Source organism: Convolutriloba macropyga, chromosome 3, assembly GCF_964194025.1.
Source record: "Convolutriloba macropyga chromosome 3, txConMacr16.3, whole genome shotgun sequence".
In the NCBI taxonomy this organism is placed as follows: Eukaryota; Metazoa; Xenacoelomorpha; order Acoela; family Convolutidae; genus Convolutriloba; species Convolutriloba macropyga.
The window spans coordinates 58,281,989-58,303,449 of NC_134470.1; the positions used below are offsets into that span (position 1 = coordinate 58,281,989).

At 36.9% G+C, this 21,461-nt stretch overlaps 1 protein-coding gene across 1 annotated transcript in view; it reads right to left on the minus strand.

Moving 5' to 3' along the window:
- LOC142336314 (poly [ADP-ribose] polymerase tankyrase-2-like) overlaps positions 1-19,747 on the minus strand; it is a 104,264-nt gene extending 84,517 nt beyond the window's left edge. Inside the window, exons 1-4 of the mRNA XM_075385058.1 lie at positions 19,675-19,747; positions 18,011-18,316; positions 6,428-6,549; positions 1,115-1,288 (exon numbers count right to left, since the gene is read on the minus strand). Of these exons, the coding sequence (XP_075241173.1) occupies positions 1,115-1,288; positions 6,428-6,549; positions 18,011-18,230 (516 nt within the window). The 5' untranslated portion in view covers positions 18,231-18,316; positions 19,675-19,747. The remainder of the gene's footprint in view (positions 1-1,114; positions 1,289-6,427; positions 6,550-18,010; positions 18,317-19,674) is intronic.
- Positions 19,748-21,461: the final 1,714 nt, after the last annotated feature.

The following is a 21,461-nucleotide window of genomic DNA, read 5'->3' on the forward strand; positions in this document are numbered from 1 at the left end:
CGGTCAAGCGAAAAATCGCATTAAAAAAGACCGACACGACTAATGTAATTGCTACAAACTTCGTTTGAGAGCAATTAAAAAGTGAATAGATCTTAAAAAAAAGACAGCGCCCCAATACAATTAAAATTCTTTGAATTGTAAAAAGGTGAGCGCCTAAATAATAGCTAGCGTTGCTAGGCTGACGGCGGCTATTAAACAATTCTACCATTCAAAAGGAGTTCTCCATTGCTTCACTGACGCGTGTTGGTGTTTCACAGACACCTGGTATACTAGTTTCGGGTCTTTACCGTTATAGCCCCCCTGAAATTATAGCCCCACATTAATGCGGGGGAGGGGGCGGGGGGTTAATAGGAAAGAACCCGTTTAAACTTTCGTGAGATTTGCGTTTAATAGATTTGCTCAATATCTTGTCATACAATCGGTTTTGTTTTAACAAAAGACTTAATTTCCGAATAATCGCAATTTATGTCAAGCAAAAATCAGCGTGAAAAAGTGACTCAATAAGAAACGTTAAAAGATTGTTCTAGAACAAAACGGTCAAGCTAAAATTTTGCTTTAAGACCCACACGTTTACAATAATTGCCTAATAAGAGCAGTTAAAAATGGTCAAATGGACAAAATTAATTCATTCGATATCTCAATATCCGCTGATAATTTAGTCTAGTTGACGAGGCCTTCATTTTGTGAGAGGGATAGCAATGAACAGCGATCCTCAATTCTTCGCATAAATTGTTCTACTTAGTAATCGTTAGTTCCAGCCAATATGGACGCTTTCAGCTACATTACGGATAGAGTAGTCAGAAAACAATAATGCTTAGCAAAAAAATTCGGGTCTTTCCCATTATAGCCCCCCATTATGGTATAATTACCATGATGGGGGGCTTTAGGTTATCTGACCACTAAGCGGGGGGGGGGGTTCTATAATGGGAAAGACCCAAATTTATAATAGAAAACCATGCGATTGTCGTCCGGTTGAAGAAAAAAATCAGTGTTACCCATTCGATTCCCCGGGTTTTCGACGGGTAGCTTAGAAAGCATGCTTCATTTCGCATTCGGTAAAATGTTAAGAAAATCTTAAAGGATTGATGATTTGTAGAACTGCAATTGGACTGACCTTTCTGTACTGACCAGACAGTACTAGAGAAGCGTCTCCTAAGGCCACATCAATGGGTGTGTTCCCATCCGTGTTGCGCATGTTTGGATCAGCCCCGTTCTGCAGTAACATAATGCAGATCTCCACCTTGTTCTTGCTCGCTGCCTCGTGCAGAGGAGTGAAGCCCCATTGGTCCTGTCAGCCAAAATATATAAAAATAACCAACCAATAATTCTTCCCTTTCGTGAACAAAACTTTTTATTAGTGATGAAAAACAAAGCGTTTTCTAATTTTCTATTTTATCTCATTTCAGATCTCCTGCACTGATATCCTGTACGGGTGATATCATCACCATTTTTGTAACCAAATTTGGCTGACCCGAACTCATTCTTTAGAGAAAATTTAGGAATCAACGGATACCAACAAAACCAAGATGGAAGGTACATTTCTTTTTCTGTGCTTCTCTATGTCAAATATCCTGTATTGGCCAACTGCGTATACATTTTATCAAGTCAAACTGTAACTCAATTGGACGACATTTTTTTAAAGACGTTAACGTTGGGAAGCAATATAAAGATTTTATACAATTGAGAACCGAAACAAAAAGATGCCTTTTCTCAAGACAAAGAGCATCACTCTAACCTCCTAACCACACTCACTGTTTTAGGGATCAACTGCCAAATGATATGCAGACACGAGGTACAGAAAACCGCTATTAGAACAAAAGTTCAATGTTCTGGCTAACATTTTGCGTGCAAGTGAAGCAAGGGCACTCATCTTTGAATTAGGCCTTCACGTAAACACTTCAAACCACGAATTAAAATTACCGTGTCATACTTAAAAAAACGACTAACGTGGGAAGAATTGCTTTCCAACAACTAGTGGGAGCTCAAATCTAGTGCAGATTGCTTCAATCATTGGGGGATAGCAATATTCACTAAGGCGGGATTCAAATGATGTCATCAGAGGTAATTATGTACCAAAATAACCCTCAAAAGATATAAATTGAACAAATTACCACTAATTTTGGTGTCCTTTTCATTTGACATTTAGTAGTGAACCGCCGCCACTTAATAACGCAAGATAAAGCAAGACGTGCATATAATTTGTTTGACAATATTCCGCGGGTAGGACACCTTAATTTTATATCAAATACCCACCCCCCAAATCACTTTCATAACTCAACAAGAACTCAACCAATCTTAATAATATTTATACCGTTGTAAAGCTGAGTTCAATTGCTAATTAGGGTCTAAAGGAGAACCCTCTAACTATCCGGGAACATGTTGAAATTTGCAGCAAAATTCAAGAACTTAAAATTTTTCCCTACCAGGATCACACCTTTGTAGGGACGGCATCCCCTAAACTCCCAAAAGTGCAACTTCTCGGCCGAATTGGAAGTTCTAAATAGGTTTTTTGAATTCCGCGTCGAAAAATAGGCCGGCATGCCAAGTTTCAGTATTTAGAAATAGTTTCTTCTACTGTATGGTCACATTGACCAATAAGGTCAAGACGATTTTATAACTTTGAGATTACGGAGGAGAATATTGAGATTACGGAGGACTTAATTTTTTTTGGGGAATTAAAAATTATGTTATATATGGCTGTAAAGCTCTGCTCAAATGGAGTACAGCCATATAATTTGTTTTTAGATCCGTTGAGTATACTTGGAGAAATTCCTAAAAAAGCCAGTACCAAACCTACTTTAGGGGATGGATTTTTTGGCTAATTTGAACAAATTCCCGTGGGAGTTTCGCAATAAAATTAATATGCCTGTTCTGCTCTCTAGCAACCGAGTTGAGCCAAGCAAAAAGGACCAAGTTTCTATGTTAGTTTTTGAGAAAAGTCATACCCTAAAAGTGCCCAGAATCACACCTTTGAAAATTTTCAAGCTGTTCCCGTGCTCCGATCTCGTTAGGGGGTCCGTGGTCTGGGTTCTGAGTCCATTTTAAGCGGATCCCGGAAATTTCAGAGCTCTAGGCCTGCTCACCTGCAGACCTATAGGGTCTGTACAATCTTTGGGTTCCCTACCAGGATCACACCTTGGATAGGATTAGGGTTGGTGCAGGAGGGCTGGCGGTGGTAGGTATTTGGAGGGGGTTAGCTGGAGGGGGATATGTAAAGGGGTATTGGAAGGGGACGTTAGGCAGGGGTGGATTCATAGACACGTGGTTGCTCTGTATTGTTACTTAGGTAGAAGAGACATATGAGATTACAATTAGCCAAAATGACCTTTTCACCTTTAACAACCAAAATTTAGTAAGGAATCTGGTTATATGTGGAGAGTTTAAAGTCCTATGTTCAAAACAGATCTCAGCTCTCAAAAAGTGGCGTAATTATACGTCAAGAAAGTCAAAATTGAAGTATTGAACATAGTAGACTCGGCTAAAAAAATATAGTCAGTAGAATACCTGAATGGAATAAAAACTAACTGTACCCATTTCAGAAATCTCAAAGGAAATAGAATCATCAGTATCAAGCTAGAAACAACTAATTTTGATTAAGGGATTCTGGTTGGTGTGCGTGTATGTGGGGACCGTTGATAGGGAGTAGTTGACCAACATGTGAACAATAATTGCTTCAAACTTCGTTCGAGAGCAATTAATCAATCACGTGACCTGGAAGCTCAAGAACATACCCGGCAGATTGCCGGAAAATAGCCGCCGTTGATTCCAACAAGCATGATTGGGATTGAAATAACGGAAGATATTGAAAAAAAAAAGATTTTTCTACAAAAAACATTTTTTAACTATTTATTTTGATGGCATTTCGCAGTTGAACATACTTCTGTTTCTTAGAGAGAGGCTACAGGGGCTACTATCAATAACAATAAGCATTAGAGAGAGGTAACTAATACTTATAGGAACGACGTTCAAATAGCGGGCATCTAAAATTGGGCTTTATGGGTTTATCCCGTTTCTATTTCTGACTTCAATTTTTTATACTGACTCTGTTCATTTTGAATTGCTTTGCTGAGCAACTGATGTTCAAAATCACTTTTAGCAGAATGAGAGAAGAGAGAAATTAGCCTAGAGAAGTCAAAAAGATTTCACGCAAAATGTTGAAAAGGCGGCAAAATGAGGTAAAGCGAAACATTTTTTTATTCGACGAAGTAAAAAACATAGCCGGAAGAATTCCGGAAGCGACTCGAAGCACCAAAACTTCACAAAAAGCTGAAGCCATTACCTTTTGTATCAAACCATTACCTCATTACCTCCGCGGGTCTGATCTAAAAATCGGTGAAATTTCAACCACTGTCACCAAGAGAAAGAAAATGCAGCAAAATTTTATTATTGAAAATGTTTGGTAACGTTAAAAAAGTCTGAAATTTTTAGGACGGTCAAAAAACTGATAGCCTGACAAAACTGACATGGCCATCAATTGCTCTCAGATAATTAATGATTCTAATCTCAAAAAGATCGCGAAAGCAAACGGCAGATAAAAACTTTTCAAAAAAGACAGGAAAGTCAAAATTATTCAAAAAAGACTGCTCAAACTTAAGAATCAGAGAAACACTACAATTAGATTTCTAATCACGGCCATTAAGACAAAAATAATACATGATTCTCCCTTGTTGTATATATGCTAGACAACATGATTTCATACTAATTCAAAAATTAAATTAATCATAGAAAAACAAAAGCAACAGAATAGTATTCAAAAGCAAACAATCGTCTAAAAACAAAACCAAGACCGGAAAAAAATTGCAATGAAAAGTAATAAGTCGAAATGTTGGAAAAGATTTTCTAGCAAACTCCCAGTACTGCCTTATTTTGAATTAAATTAATTGCAAACCGAAGAAACCAAAAAGCTGAATTCATTCAATTTTTTAACAACTGAAAAAATCAATATAACGAATACAAAAGTAGGTGCCAGGACAAAACTAGAATGATACAAACGAGAATGTGAAGAATATGGACACAATGTTAGGAACACCGTAACAAAAAGACCAATTCTTGATTTTTGAAAGTTAAAAACCAAATTTAAAAAATTCAAGAAAAACGAGTACATTTCATTGATCAGCATTCGAGACATAGAAAAGACAACGAGTAATTCGAGACAAAAATCCAACTTGCTGAACAGAATAAAACAAGAAAAAGCAGAATTCAGACATACGAAACAATGAAAGATTTTGCAAAAAAGTGGTCAAAAAATATTTAAGACTGCATTTATGCAAAAAATTTATCTGTTTTTTCAAAAACTTAACACCAAAAAAAGATTGAATTTTTATTGAAACGAAATTAAAGTCCCTCATCTTCCCCAAAATACTATTTCTAGTAATTAAATGCAAAATACAGACAAAAAACTGAAAAAAAATTGCAAAAAACTACGAAAATCGGATTAGCAAATGTAATATTTTATGAAACAAAAATACATCGAGGTAGAAAGAGGCATTGAGTATATGAATTATCAAAGGGAAGTTGCCATATTAACTGATTTTTGACAAAAAACAGCTAAAAGATCCAAAAATGAAGAAATTAATAGAAAAAAAGCCAAAAATTAACTAAAAAATCAAGAAATATGTGCCAATTTCGCATTTGAAACGCAATTTCAGGCTATGCAAAATACTGTGCTAACAATTTCCCGGGTTTACATTTCAACATAGCATCGATTAAAAACTATTTCTACAAAAAACCAAATTACAAGCAAAAAAACTAGGCCACTTAGACGAAAAAACGACTAAAAACGGTTATCTATATGTGCCATTCAGTCAAAAACTACTTTTCAAAGTTAAAAAGTCATTCACTAAACGCAGCGCAAGATCAAAAAACTTCTCTCGCTCAGAAAAAATTAGTTCACATGGCAATTTTTCTCACTTTCGCTTTTAGGCCAAAACATCGTCTGAACGAATAGTACTTCCGGTAAAAAAAAAAACCTTAAGAAAACCAATACTCCTCTTCGAGTCGTAAAAAAAAATAGGAGCGCTATAATAGCCGGCTGAGAAGATGAGGGCGGCTATTAAAAAGATCAATACATACAAATTTTTTCGTTACATACAAATTTAAGAGCGGTACTTTTCACTGATACTGAATTTCGATGCAAAGAACGAAATTAAAAAACATCGTTGGTTCCTAAATTCCAATTATCATTGCCCAAACCAAAAGAAGACAACTAATTGCATAGAATTGGTATTTCAGAACCAGTCGTAAAAATCCCATCATAAAAACTGAAATCTAATTGCCGTACATATATTTTCGCAGAACAAAATGTTCATTTTCCATTATTTTATGATTTTAAGATGAAAACTTTTTGACACTTCGGCGAGATTAAAATCACCAACCATTCCAGTTTGACTCCAACTTGAACTCCGAAACCAAGCAAAATATCTGTTACCTGAGCATTGGGATTGGCTCCTTTCTGAAGTAGAAGTCGCACTACATCAACATGTCCGAAGGAGGCCGCATTGTGTAGAGGGACCAAAAGACTCTCGTCTGTAGCGTCAACACTGATAGCACCTAACGAAACAAACAGGTTTTGATTGTATCTTCGGATCTATCCCCCACAAAATTAAGCGTATAACTTTTACAACCCCACGTCTCAGTGGCTATTTTTCACATAAAACGTGCTAAATCACTCCTAGTTATTGACTGCAATCATAAACGACACTAGCGGTGAAAAACAAATCCACCTCTTTTGTAAATCCAATTTAATTCCAGTTCAACTTAATCGAAAATTCCAAGGTGCACAAGGCATCAAAACGTCGAATTACTAATAACAATAATTGGATTGATTACGTAAAACTAAGCACACATATACTTCTTCACAATCCGTTAAAAAAATCTTCGTAAAAGTGCATTCGAGTGAGGGTACAGTTGCCCGATGTAACATTTGCCTTCCCAAACAATTGTGGAGCATATTCATAGACGGTTACGGCATGTAAACAGCGATCTGTTACCGGGCCAGTACACATGCCTTATACTCGGCTTAGCCTTATTTAGCTGCGAGACTTGATCTTTCGACAACTCAAATTACACAAGCATAGCTGACAGATTGCCAGAAAATAGCTGCGATAGCTTCATAGACCTGTAGTCTCAAATACAATTGAAAAAAAAATCAGATCTATAGAAAAATCGAAGAAGGTTTTCGCATAAATTTATGGGATGTCTGTAACTAATTTACATAAGTCTGTAACTCACTTGTGTACTGTAAAGCTGCCCTAAATACCTTAGATTAGATTAATATATCCTCAATAGACCTCAAAAGTATGCCGAAATCAATTTGACAAAGAGGAAAAGTCATTTTGAGAGCAAGGTAAGTGACATTTGACCGAAAAACAGTTAATAAGAATGAAGAAAAACTCACTCCATTAGGTGTGAAAATGACGTCACGCACGCAATTCAGGTTAAAAAAATTGCTAAATGAAATAACCAAAGCTGAATTGAAGTGGTCAATTGGTCGAAACAAAAATAATGAAAGAAAAAGTACGGAAAAAAAGTATGACAGGATAACTCTTGAATTGCAATCAGAGAATTGAAAAAAAACTAAAGACCTCACTATCAGCTCCTTAGAAGAACAAGCATCCTTTTCATCATAAGCAAATCATAAACAACTAAAATAAAATACATTTTTCGAGTCTTGTCAGTAGCACAATGACAAATAGTGTTGTCATTACAAAAAGTTATTAGGTAGAATGACATCATCCTCAAAAACACTTCACAATATGGGTTTTTAGACAGCAAGCGCCAAATTTGTAGAAAACTATAGATACAAGGTAAAAGGACAAGATATTTGGTTAAAAACAATAAATTTTTACTATTATCTTTGAAACTAAGTAGCGTCAAAGATAGAAACACACAACTGAAACATGAAATTTCAACACCCATCACATTAATCATCCTTCCAGGAAACTGTAACCATTCAATAGGCTCGGTTTAGCCTCATTATACACCAAGAAATACCTGTCACTAAAAACACTATGTATAACAGAACAGCAGAAACAAAACGGACTGCCAATACTCGAAAAATCTTTTCTGTTGATATATCACTTAATCTCACTATTGACAGGTCTCTCCAATCAGTCATTTTTGATGCTTTTTAATCTTTTGTGTTCATCTCAAACCGTGTTTGTGTTCATATCAAGTTGACAAAAACCGTTATCTGTGAAAAGAAAGAAATAAATAGACTCAATAAGACTCTATTAGGATAACACCTGTCATTAGAGAGAATACATGAAAACGCAAAAAATGGCACAGCCAAAAAATCAAGCCTATATATGAAAACAAGTGTCACCTTCGTTGAAACCGATTAATATAATCACAAAAGATTAAAAAGCATCAAAAATGACTGATTGGAGAGACCTGTCATAAGTGAGAATACGTGATATATCAACAGAAAAGATTGCAAAATTTTGCAATTTTTTGGAAACAAGTAGAATCAAAGTAATTAAAACCATTACATTTGAGTGGGGCATATTAAATAAACTCAAATGTGCCTCATTATTCATTTCCGTAATGACACTAGGTGACAGACAATCAAAATTTTATGAAAACGAAGTCTTAAAACCCATTATTTGCTTCTCAAGGCTACTACGACAGCATGACCAAAATCATGAAATCAATTTGACTTTTATTTTTCATTAACAAAAAAGTTGCACGCAAAACGAAGCTAAAATTGGCCTAAACAGCCATCTACTTACTTGAAGAAACGACTAACAAAATTTCCAAAATATTTTCACTAAGTTAACTTGTGTTAACTCTAGAACAATTACGCGCAACACAATGTGCAAAACAACCAATTTTCGTTCTAAAAAATTTGAAAGCTATAGATAAAAACAACAGTGAAAACCGAGGAAAGAAAACTTAACAAACAAAAAAATGTCGATCAACACTACACGGTTCTTGTCACCATCAAGAAGTTAATAAACTCCGTCCGAGCTTCAGCCTTTTCTGAATAACTTCAAGAAGGCGATAACAACCGCTGTCATGTTTTCAAGAAACTCGTTGCGAATAGAAGTGTTGCATAACTTAAAGCGCACTGTATTTCATTAGATTATCTTTTCGCCGTAATTTTGTCATTACTTTTTATGTGACAAAGAGCGGCAGAAAGAGTATCTCAAACAAATTTTACAACACCGTTCCTGATATCCGTTTCTTTCATCATCGTACTCTAACAAGTTATTTGATCGATAAGAGATGCAACTGTTGTTATAGCAACAAAAGTTGACAAAAAATCTCGCAATACTTCTACCAAATTCTTCACAAAACGCTATGTGATGTTCCAACTTTACAACAATGTTCTGGAAACTCATTCATAGCGTTTCTTTGAAATTAGTCACCCACCACATACCCGACAGACAAGTTAAATCCAAAAAAAGCAAAAAGCAAAAAAAAAATGTTTAACTAATTTTTCAAGAAATTTTACTCCTTTGAAGAGATTCCTCTTACTAACAAAACTCATACAAGAGCTCTAAGCAACTGAACCAGAAGAAGAATTGCGAAACGAACAAAAACCAAGCGCATAACTTCATTAAAACAGACAAAATGTGCCAAAATTTGACTTAAATTTTGTGCAAAAAGAGCTCAAAATTGACTCCAATCATAAGAACTAAATTTAACAAAAAATACCCAAAAACTACAAAATTTTATGACGAATACAACTGCTAAAATTGCGTCCATAAAAGGCTGTATGAAAAAATATCTCAGAATTGCATCCAAAATCCAATACTTGCTTCAGAAGGAAAAATGCTTCAAAACGTGAATGCTTCACAGAACAGAAAAATCACACAGGCCAAAAAAAGCTAAAAACAAAACATTGAAAATGCCACACATAAAAAACTCGTTCGTTTACCAACTTTTTTCATACCCCCTTTTTTCTCTTTCTCAGAATGATATTTGAGCAAAGACCACTCTCATTTTTAAAGTTTGCAAACATGTAAATTATTCTCATTATAACCCTAACTTTAAACATTCACATGCGTTCAATTGTTAAAAATGAAATAATCATAGTATCAATATTGTAATTAATAAAAAAATACTTAAATTGTGGCTTTTCGTTCTCATACGTAAAATTAGGCTCCTATTTGTCTATTAACGGGAATTTTCTTGTGCTGATCGAGCAATAACTCGGTTGAAACATTGTAAAACACGTTTTACTGTTAAAAATTCTTACTGAAGCGGGCAATTCGTTCCATTTTTTCAAGGCTTTTCAAGATCTAAGAGTTGTTACTCCACTTCGTTTTCCTTCTCTTTTTTTATTATAAATTGATTTGTTCTCTTGTTCTGTCTAACTTTTTGACTACAACAAAACTTTTAATATTTCGGATGTTTCCCAGTGTTTCATCTGTTTATAGCTTCATTAAGTTAACTTTTCGGGTGGTAAACAACTCGGCTGGCAAGATACGATCCTATATGAGAAGATCAGTTGAGTGGTCAACATTATTTCGAAAATAACAAACTGTTGTTCCCCAGTTAATTTATGCGGTTTATGTTTTTTTCTGCAAGAGTTTGAAGGAATATTCCACTGAGAGATGAGAGAGTACAACTGACTTGAAAACATCGACTCTCACTTTTAAAGGAATTCGATTTCTTATAAGATACAAAGATCGAATTGCAATAGCCATTTTACTTAAAACTGAGTTCAGGTGATTTTGAAAAGTTAGGTTCGAATCAATTTCTACTCCAAGGCAACGACAAGCAAAAGCTGGTTCGATAACTTCACCTTTAAAAGAAAACTCAGGATCCGAGTTAGTATATTTGTAAAGAATAAAATGTTTCAATGGCATTTAATGTGATTTGATTCTTTGTCAAGTATTTGTTTTTTTTGTATTTGAAAAACATGAGGTCCTACCACAGCTCCTTGTTGAAAACCAGGATTAATAGTTATTTTATCTGATAAATCATTACCCAAATTTACGAATTATGTTCAAAAAGTGAGAAAAGATAAAAGAAGTAAGTGTTGATTGAGAGATTGAAAGTTCAGTTTTCTTGAGAAAGATCTCATGTGAGTTGAATTCAAAACTTTTGCGAGATCCAAGGACACAGCACCTGTGTCGAGATTATCTTCAATATTTCCTATTATCTTGTCAATAAAGAAAAGCACAGCATCATCGGACGACTTTCAAGATTTGAAGCCGAATTGTTTTCTGTTCAAGAGCGCATATTCTCCAAGATATACTACTAACTGATTGAGTAAAAGTCTTTCAAAAACTTTGAACGCTGTTACGAAAATTGAACGATTAGTTAAAACAGAATCTCCTTTTTGAGAATTGGTGTGATGTGTGCATCCTTTGGAAATGTTGGAACAATTTTCTATGGAACACAATTGTTAAGTATAACCTGAAGATGTGTTCCAATAAAGTATTTTCCGGAATTCAATGACAAGGCACTGATATTGCCCGGTTTTGTTGTCTAGATTGTCAATAACTTTATAGATACTCTTCGAAGTAAAAGATCAAAAGTTAAACTCGAAATTTTTGCTCTATTTTTTCGACGTTCAATGGAACAACCTGCCCTTTGTAGATGCCCATTTCGCTGAAAAATCTGTTAACCACGTTACAGATCGACTTTTGTCTTCCGTTTTTTGACCACTTTCATCAATTTCAGTGACGTTTGGACTGTTATTTCTTTCCATTTTTTTCGTAATGAATTTCCATTTCTGAGGTTCCAAATTTCTTTAAAGATCCTGAAAATTGATTTAGAGCTTACTTTAACTTTCTATTTACAAGTTTGCAATATTTTTAAATGACACAAATGAATCAGCACCTTGTGTGAATTCGCAGCCATGGAAGTAACAATGTTTCTCGGCAACTAAATGTTTAATTTCTTTTGTCACCCATGGTTCTATATGGAAACTTCATCTCTGCTGGTGAGTTTCTTGAGTGTTGTCAAAAATTTTCTGTTAAACTCTGCAATCATTTCATTGACGTTTCTTAGTTGAAAAAATGTTCTCCAATCTGTAAGAACCAGATCTCTAAATTTTTTGTATGTCCAATAATGAATAGTTTTTATTTTTTCTAATAAAAAAGGTTGCTCTGAAAAAATGTAAGATCGATATCGAAAGGAGGTAAGCAGACTTTCGAATTAATTAGTGATACGCTCTTTAGTCGAAAAACAGATCTATCAAACTTCTCTTATATTTGAATATGCTTGTAGGAATATCAATGATGGATAAGAGTAACCCTAGTCCCGCCACAAAATTATGACAACTTTTTTGCCCATTTATGCTCAACATATCAATGTTATAATCACCATATAAAAAATAGCTGTAGTTGAGAACGCATTAGAAAAATCGGTACTCAATTCGTCCAACAAGATGTCACAGGCTTTGATGTTGACAACAGGAGACGTTAAAGAGACATTTTCCCGCTAAGGGATTGCCGTGTTTCAGCCACAGTTCTTCGAAAAACATCGGACTAGCTAACACAAAATCTTTTCTGCGTTTAAAATTTATTTTCTTGTGAACCCATTCCCTAAAACCCCAACCTTACCTGCTCCTGTTTGATGAGAGCGATTTTTATGCATAAAATTATGCTCGGCGCTGAGGCTTATGTTTAGGCTGTGTTAATCGCTAATCCAAGTTTCAGTTACTATAACCATAGTTTCAGAGTCCAGCTGCTGAAGCAAATTTGATATAACTTGCTACCTGTTTTGTGAGCTGCAAGCAACGAAAAATAGAAATTAAATGACGTTCTGAGCGTCAAATAGAGCATCATCCAAAGTAGAAAGTTGAAGCATCAAAGGGCTCAGGACTTTCTATGAAAAACGTGAAACGTTACCAACAACCGCAATGAAAATTATCTTTCTCGGGAGATCAATTAGCACATTTTCAAAATTGTCATGTTTCTTATTTACTTGAGATAAGTAACGTTGCTTAATGTATAACGTTGGTTAGTTAGAAGAAAAACTAGAAACTAAAAAGTTACTCAACTCAAGCAAAGTTCAAACTTTTTTGTAATTTCCGAGGTTGAATTGTATTTTGTGACGTTGCGAGATTGTGTTATATTATAGTGACGTAGGTTATCTACCAGACTTTTTATACCGCCATAATTCGGATCAATTCCATCAAAACATACCATCGACGGATAGCCCATTTTCCAATACCTCAATCCGTGTCCAGCGATAGGAACCATCAAGGCTTATCCTGTCTTATCTCCAGGATTATCATTTCCAGATGATCATTGAACTTAGATATTTCCTCGTTGTTCGTTTTTCTTCCATAGCAACCATTACGAAGTTTTACCGGACAAATTTTCCATATAGCAACACGACGAGGTTTGAATTTTAGCATGCATTTGTCGACAGTTTCCTTGAGTTGAGACGCTGCCTCCTGCCCAGAAACACATTTTTCAATTGGATTATTAGCGATCGTTTTGGCTCCAGAGAAAGAGCAATCAACCACAATAGAAATGTTTCATTTTGTTGCAGATGAATATGAGTGGATTGCAGTCTGCTACGAAATATCATGTTGATTTACTTTCCGAAAAGTACTATCAGATATGACTAATTGCATGTCGAATCGGGTAATCATTTTTGGTTGGTAAGTTTTCAGTGGATGATCAGCACGATTATTGCTTTTTGACATATCCTGTATATCAAATAAATTATCAATTAACTTCGAAGTTTGAGTTTTGAAAAATTCGATATCTCTATCCATGCGATCAATAGTTTCTTTTTGAAGTCTGACAGTTAATTGTTGCATTTCATGGTCAACAATATCTTTTTCAAGTTTTGTTAAGATATTGTCTCTTTCCTGTAGTTTTTCAAAAGTTTCCAAAAGCTTTGCAATCAGTTCTTTGTTGCATTTCTCGAGAACTTGGTGACAACGCGTAATTGCTCTATTTGGGACTTTTTTTGAAAAAAAAAGCATTATATGTTTCGCTTGCACACTGAAAATGAAATTTGAAAAGAGTTGAGTAGAGATAAGACTGGAATGATCTCACCGGTGATGAAGCAGACAGATTACCCAATAGGAAATTTATGTCTTCATTGTTTTCGATGTCTTTAAAAAACGAAAAAATGTTCAAGACGGATTCAAAAACCAACAGATTTTTTTGACCGTCGAATAGTAGAATACCCAATAACTGAGATTTCAATGATGTGAAAGAATACCCAAAAAAGTAACTACTTCAGAGAAAAAAAGATCGAAAAACTTGCTGTGTATGATTGTTCGCAATCGAATCCAAAAAGAAGCGAAACAAAAGCGAAGCAAAGAATGGTTTATCCATACAAATGACTTCTCAGGAATTTTGAAAAATTAACTGGAATTGCAATAATTGCCAATTAATTGATTGCAATAATTGGTTGGTGACCCTAATTTAATTGAAATAATTGATTGGAACGACACAATTAATTGCCCAATAATTGGAAAAAAATTTAAACCTCATTCTTCCACACTGGAAATCTTAAACCCGCAGATTATAATTTTCTGTCACAAATCTTATTTAATTTGACATAGTGTATTTTGGCATGTAGTGTTAAGGCCCTGTTCGTTTTAGAAAGTTTCCAATTAAAATATTGAATGCTTCATAATGTATCCATTTGCGTTACTTTTTGGTTAAATCAAAGCTTAATGGTGTTCAAAACTGCGAAAAAAAATATTGATAGATGGTCAAATTTAATTGATCAATAATTGCTATAATTGATTTTTTTGTTTTGCCAATTAAATTAGTTGATTAATCCTCTTTTTGTCCAGCCAATTAATTGCAATTTTCTAATACATAATATATAAAAAGGACCGTGTACACCATCCGGCAACGACCGATGTAGGTCGGAACATAGGGGATGATGAGTAGCACTCCAAGCTGTTTCCCTCCAGACAGTGTAAAGACGGCCCAGTTACAAAAATAACTAACAAGTGGAGAGGAAAGCACCAATATATATAAATAGCACACATAAGAAACTGGTAAGGAAGGATTAAAATAAAAATAGGATTTCAAGGAAAGAGCAAAGGAATAAAGTTAAGCAGCCATAAACTCAGTGCAGACTTCCCTCCTCCACGACGGCGCAAATCGAAGTCTCACTGAGAACACGAGGCTTGAGGGTGCGACATCCCCTCAAGCAGAGAACACGGCTCCTCAGAAGTGCGAAGCTGATTTTCGTTCGGATGTAGTTTATAGTGTCGGCGTAAGGCTCTCCGCGTTTTTCGCTGATCTTGCTTGCGAGTTGTTTCATAACACGCGATGCCGATTGCCCAGCACCCCCCGAGCAAGCAAAAACCAGTGTGTTGAAACTGCTGTGTTCGGTTTCGCTCTTCGTACTTATTTCACTTGATGCTCTCGTGATAATTGTATGCATCTTTTATGGTCTTAGGGCAGCTCTTCGAGTGAGGGTTGAAAACCTTTACATCGAAGAAAGTGCGATTAAAGCGGGAGCCCCACAGACCGTTTGCCTTGATGTCCAGTCGAGCGTCATCATCAGTGGTGGTGGAATTACTCGAGAAAATTTCTCCATCGAGCGACTGAAGTTTTGGCTATCTGGACATCGTGGCAGACGTCATCCATCAGGTTTGCAAACACGTCTCTGATTTCGTTGTGTCGTAGGTGCGTATACCCGCCTTTGGCGCAATGAAGGGCATGGTTGAGGCTAAATTCTTTCCCGCATGGGCATATAGCTGGCGTGTTCTTCGCTTCCCAGGTGTAGCGAAGTGCCATTCCATCACGGAACTCAGTCTTCGTGAGGTCGAAACCATGTATTGATAACGGAAGCGCGTTAAGTCAGCTAAATGCTCCTTTCCCCGAGGCCAGCTGGATGGTATACTTCATTTCTGGTAGATTGTTTTCGATTCTGGATTTTTTCGATATGAGTTCACGTTGCATGTCTGCTTTCTGTGTGAGACTGATCTTGGTTTGTTCTAATTCACATTGTTGATTTTCGAATGAATCATTATTAAATGACGCCTACGGAGTTGAGAGTTCAAATGATTTCTCAAGATTTTTATGAAGATCTTGTGGGAGGGCGATGTTAAGCCCACCCATTCTGAAAGGGAGAGAAAAAGTTCTCTTTCCTCTTGGATTATTTCTTTGCCGACGATATTCGGTATGACTCGGCCAAGCCGCTCCTCTACCTTGTCCAGAATCCCGTCCATGGAGGGTGTAGTACACGAGAGGAAGCTCAACTTCTGTTACACCCCTTTGGTCAAAAAGGCATAGGCATTCTGGGGAGAGGTGAGAGCAAATTGACCAAGTCTGTCCAAGTTTTCGTGTATTTAATTACTGCATCTTTCAGGAAATTTTCACTGGCCTCAGAGCTACCGATTACTGATCCCAAGACTCGAGCGCCCTGTGTGATTTCCACATTTGTTCCTGCAAACTCAATTGACGCTTGGCGCTCGCCTCCTGGCTTAATTATCAACTGACACTTCGGAGGATTGACAAAATATCCGTACTTGGGACCAAGCTGAGTGAGCTTGTCGAAGAGTGCCCTGATATCTTTCAACTTACCGATGACACTACGATCATCAGCATACCATTGTTGTGTCAAGGAGTCATTGTGAAGTCTTGATATTAGGGGTAGGATTGCAATTCCATACATTGCCATCGCAAGGGGATCACCTTGTGTCGTGCCTTCCTGAGACAGAATGGTCGACTTACCGATGTAGAGATGAGACGGATGGCTTTAGGAATTCTGTAAGGCAACATGCAATGATGGGCATAAGGCGTTCACGTTCTCTAATGCTGGTCGTCTATTGAGCACATTAAATGCGTTTTTGGCATCAATTAGTAGAATTGCTTCGTTTTCGGGATCATCAAAACTGTGGCGAAGCGAATGGATGGCATGTTCTATGCCGCATTTCTGGCCCAGGCACAGCTGCATGTTTCCACCGAGGGATGTTAGATTTTGCCTGATGCAGTCGACGATTATGCGTCCGGTGATGCGACGCATTACTTCACCAATACCAATAGGTCTCACTTGGACATTTATCCAGAGCCACTAGTCGACAACCATTGTATGCAATCAAATCATCTGGTGGTATTATGGACGTGGCCAGCCTCTTAGCGAACTTGGCAAAAAGCTTGCAGAGGTTCGTGGAGGTCTGCCCGAAAGTAGTCTACGCCAGTCATCGGAATCGAGACCTGAAGGCCCGGCACTGCCATGAGTCTTCATTGCATGCCCTCGGACAAGCCTCGCACTGATTTTTCGAAAACAGCGGGGTGGTAGGCAAGCGTGCGTGGATGTTGGCTCTGAATGAAGTTGGGCTCCAAGGGTCGCCCTTCAGGATGTTTGTCGCGTAAAATCTCGAGGACCGGTCTACCGTCTATGAGATCGGTAGGTGCGAGCACGCCGCCTTTATGCTCATACGGAAGAACGCGAATAGCATTACTGATCTTACCACGAGACATGAAATCGTTGAACATCTTGAGGTCAGAGTGTTGCTTTTTGTTCCTTGAATTCATTCTCATTTGGATTGCTTTCGCTTCACAGAACAGGTCTGAGAAGTTGCGGCTGTGCAATGCACGCAGTCTACGCTTGATAGTCTTATTGTTCGATCCATCGTCCGTGTTCTTTGTTCGACTGAGAGTTGAGTGCGGAAGTATCATACAGAGGGTCAGAGATATATCGGATCTATCCGTGTCTACGGCAATCGGGGAGAGGACACTGTGGAGGGCTTCGGCGAACTGTTCCGCTGTCTTGTTCTTACTGAGCGTGAAGAATTGCAATTAATTGCAATTAATTTTTCCAAATCCCTGCTCATCTTAAGTTGATTTCTCTCTCTTCTTTTGAGTTTTGTTAACCAGATAGACCTAAACCATTGTGATTCACATGCCGAATTGACTTTTACACCCTGTTTGATTGATACTTATCAGATTAATGAAAACAATCACCATAGCTCCTCTTCGAGTCGTACGGAAAAGGACAGCGCTCCTATAGAATCCAAATTATTTGATTTGTAAAAAACCAAGGGAAGGCTAATAATAGATCCGCTTAGCTATCACTCGCAGCTATTGATCAACGGACGTCTGATGCCTTGGTAATAACGTACCTGAGTTTAGGATATTCTCCACTATTTCTTTGTGTCCATAACCCGCCGCTATATGCAACGAATTAGATTTACAAGCCAAGAGCTTTTCAACTGGTTGTGTTTGGGATAACTTCATTCCGTTCGCTGACGCGTGACAACAACTTGATGTTGATGAAACTGATGATCGACGCTCATCATCAAAGGCACATTGTGCATTGCGAGCTTTTACCCTGACCGACATTCACAGCACACTGATATTATGAACAAATTTGACCCCCTCAATTAGCGAACTTTCAAAGGCAGAGAATGTCATGGTCATTGCCCAAGCTGAAATAGTATGCTATAAAATATAAATGTAGGGATCGTTTCCGTGCCCCCCCCCTCACACCGTCATAATTAGAAAAATACACAAATATGCTTTCACAACAGCTCTGCTCTCTCTCCTACCATGATGTTGATTTTTGACAGCAAACGTTGATTTTTGAACGGCTTCTATACAAGCATCTCCTAATCGATGGAAAAGAAAAAAACAGGCTGGCAACCTGTCTTCCACTGAGAAAAAGACAAGCCGCAGAGATAAGCCACAAAATATAGCTGGGTCTTTCCCATTATAGCCCCCACCAGCTTAGTGGTCAGATAACCTAAAGCCCTCCAATCACGGTAAATATACCATAATGGGGGACTATATTTTCATGGTGGGACGATAATGGGAAAGACCCATATAGCTTTCAAAACATGCGCCCATAAAATCAGCAAAACCTTTCTGCTTTTATTTGAATCATCAGCAAGGGAAATATCTTTTGCATGGAACATCACCCAAGAGACACTAAGCACAGATTAACAAAAGCTAAATTAAGAAATGAAATGCCCCTCCCCAACACTGAGTGAAAATTGGCTGGTCCGGGCCCTCCCAGCACTACGTCTTCATAAAGCATTTCGTATAGTTCAAATCTATCAATAAAATGATATTATAAACAAACCTCAGTTGAGAAAATTTAAAACATAGCCGGCAGATTGCCGGAAAATAGCCGCGATAGACGCTCGTGGCCTTCCATGAATTGAAACACCTAAAGAAATAAGATAGACAGATCGACCACCAGTCCTTTAATAGACCACTAGACTTCTTGGGTTAGATTCGGACTGTCAATTTTTTGACACATACGTTCTATAAGGAAAAAGCCCTAAAAGAGCTATTTCAAAATTGATATTCGAATTCAAAAACTCAAGACTAATAATCACGAATTAGGACATATAAGATTGGCACTATTTAGATGCACACTATTAACTAGTAAATATTCATAAAAAATTAAAGTTCCATGAGTGAATTCAGAAGTGATTTTTTGAGTGAGTAAGTCACGCAATTGACCTAAAAGCAGAAACGACGTCACGTACATAAATTTTAACTGCAAAGCAATAGAAGTCACTGAAGTCAATTCCAAGAAGTCAGGTCGTAAGAATCATCGATGGAGACGACGAATTAAAAAAAAAACCACGATGTCCCCAATAATAGGCGCTATCGCTTCGCGGCTATTAAACAAAAGACAGACAGCATTAGATCACAAACACTAAATAAATCTCAGCGAAAGTAGATTAGCCTCGCTTCTTCAACCACAGCTCCCATTGAATCATCAACAATCTCGCTCTGCCTAAGTGTCCTTTTAGCTCTCTTGTTTTTTCGCAGATACCTTCCATGCCAGTTGTTTCAGCGCTTTTGAAGCTGATGGGCCAGCTCCACAAGTGCATGCGAAGACAAGTGGACATCAAGGGTTTTATTTTATTCCGTATGTTTAAGTTTCCACATCTGCAACTCTATCTCCAGCAACATTTATTTCTTTCGTTGTAATGTTTCTCAAAGATATTCCAGTATGTTCTTCAATGTAGTTTTACTCAAAAACTGTCCGAAGTCAGTGTAAGTTCTTGATCGGTAATTGAACTGGCACCTATCTTTTCTGGCACCTATCAACCTTATGTCAGCCATTAACCAGGCAATAAATAAGTTTTAAACTAAATCTTTAAACCTGAAACCCAAGGTTTTTAGTACATCTTTTTTAATATATACGAGTGACGCTCACACTGTCAGCGTCCTAACAAGTATAGAGTGCACCACTCAGTCAAATGTCAAATAATTTTTTATTTCAAATTTGTTGTTATTAGAACGTCTTGCTATACGAAATGTTTGTAGCTTTAATTGGTAAGTTTAATGATCAGTTTTGTTCATCATTCAAAATATTTTCTGCCTCTTCAAGCCCAAATATAATATACGCTTGTCGCATCGCATCATTGCTCAGAATTTGATACGCCCGATTGATGGCCTTGAAAAATTCTTTGTCTCCACTAGCAGCAGGGTCGGTCAACAAGCTCATTTTGTGGAAGTGTTTCTTGATCTGATCTTTTGAAGCAGAACTTTTTACCAACAAACCCTCATATAGTGTAACAGTCTGGTTCATATTGTTTTTGTTTCGAATCTCGAACAGATATTTATCCTTGGCCTTTGTTTTGGCCTTCTGATTTCTAAGAGAATTCTTTTGTCGATCAATGACAGTATCCACTTTACGGCATTCGTTTGCCAAATACTGGCTGTAGTGATCCAGCTGCTAAAACTCTGACCACAATTGGTCATTCATTTCTCCATGTTCTGGATGTTTTTACCCGTTTTTAGCAGCATTGACTTCTAAATAGGCCATCTCTTGCATTAAAAAATCAATGGACTATTCCTGTTCAGCATTTCTGGCTGCTGCTACCTTCAAATTATCTCCTTACGCCTCACTACTTATACTTTTTTTGTTGCCTCTTTGACCTTGTCATAATGGTTATCCAGTTTTCAACGAAACTCGACGTGGTCGTTTTGAAATAAAGAGCTTGTACTCTTCAAGTTCTCTAATTGCGAGCACTGGTTTTGCAGTTGCACTTCGGCCAGCAGAGCACGGGACTGAACATTGGCTTGTGCCAGAAATCGTAGCGTGGACACTTTCTGAGTCCGGGAAAAACACGATTCCCCTAAATACACTCCTGGGATTTCTCGGAAAAAACTTTCGACAATTTTGGCTTATAGTACACATATTCACCAATTTTTGGGATGTCGTTGCCCACTATATTGAATAAAAAAACACTTTTTGCTTCTAAAAATTCTCAATACGTTCAGTCTTTATCTCCACACTTCCCTCTTTTTATTGATCTTGAATTCAAGACAGTTTTTTTATCTTGAACGCAAAACAATTCTTTGTTGGTCTTGAACTCAAGAAAACTTTTTCTACTTCTTTCCTTTTTTTGGGTCGCGAACTCGAAACTTTTCTATTCTTTTTTTATTTTGTTTTGTTTTTCAACTCAAGACAATTTTTTTTTAAAACAACTGACTCTTTTAAGGCCTCTTTTTCTTCAATCATTTTCTTTTATTCTCATTTATTAATTCTCATTTATTAAACATTATAGGATAATTTTTTACAAAAATGAAAAATTGGGTTGACTGTTAAGA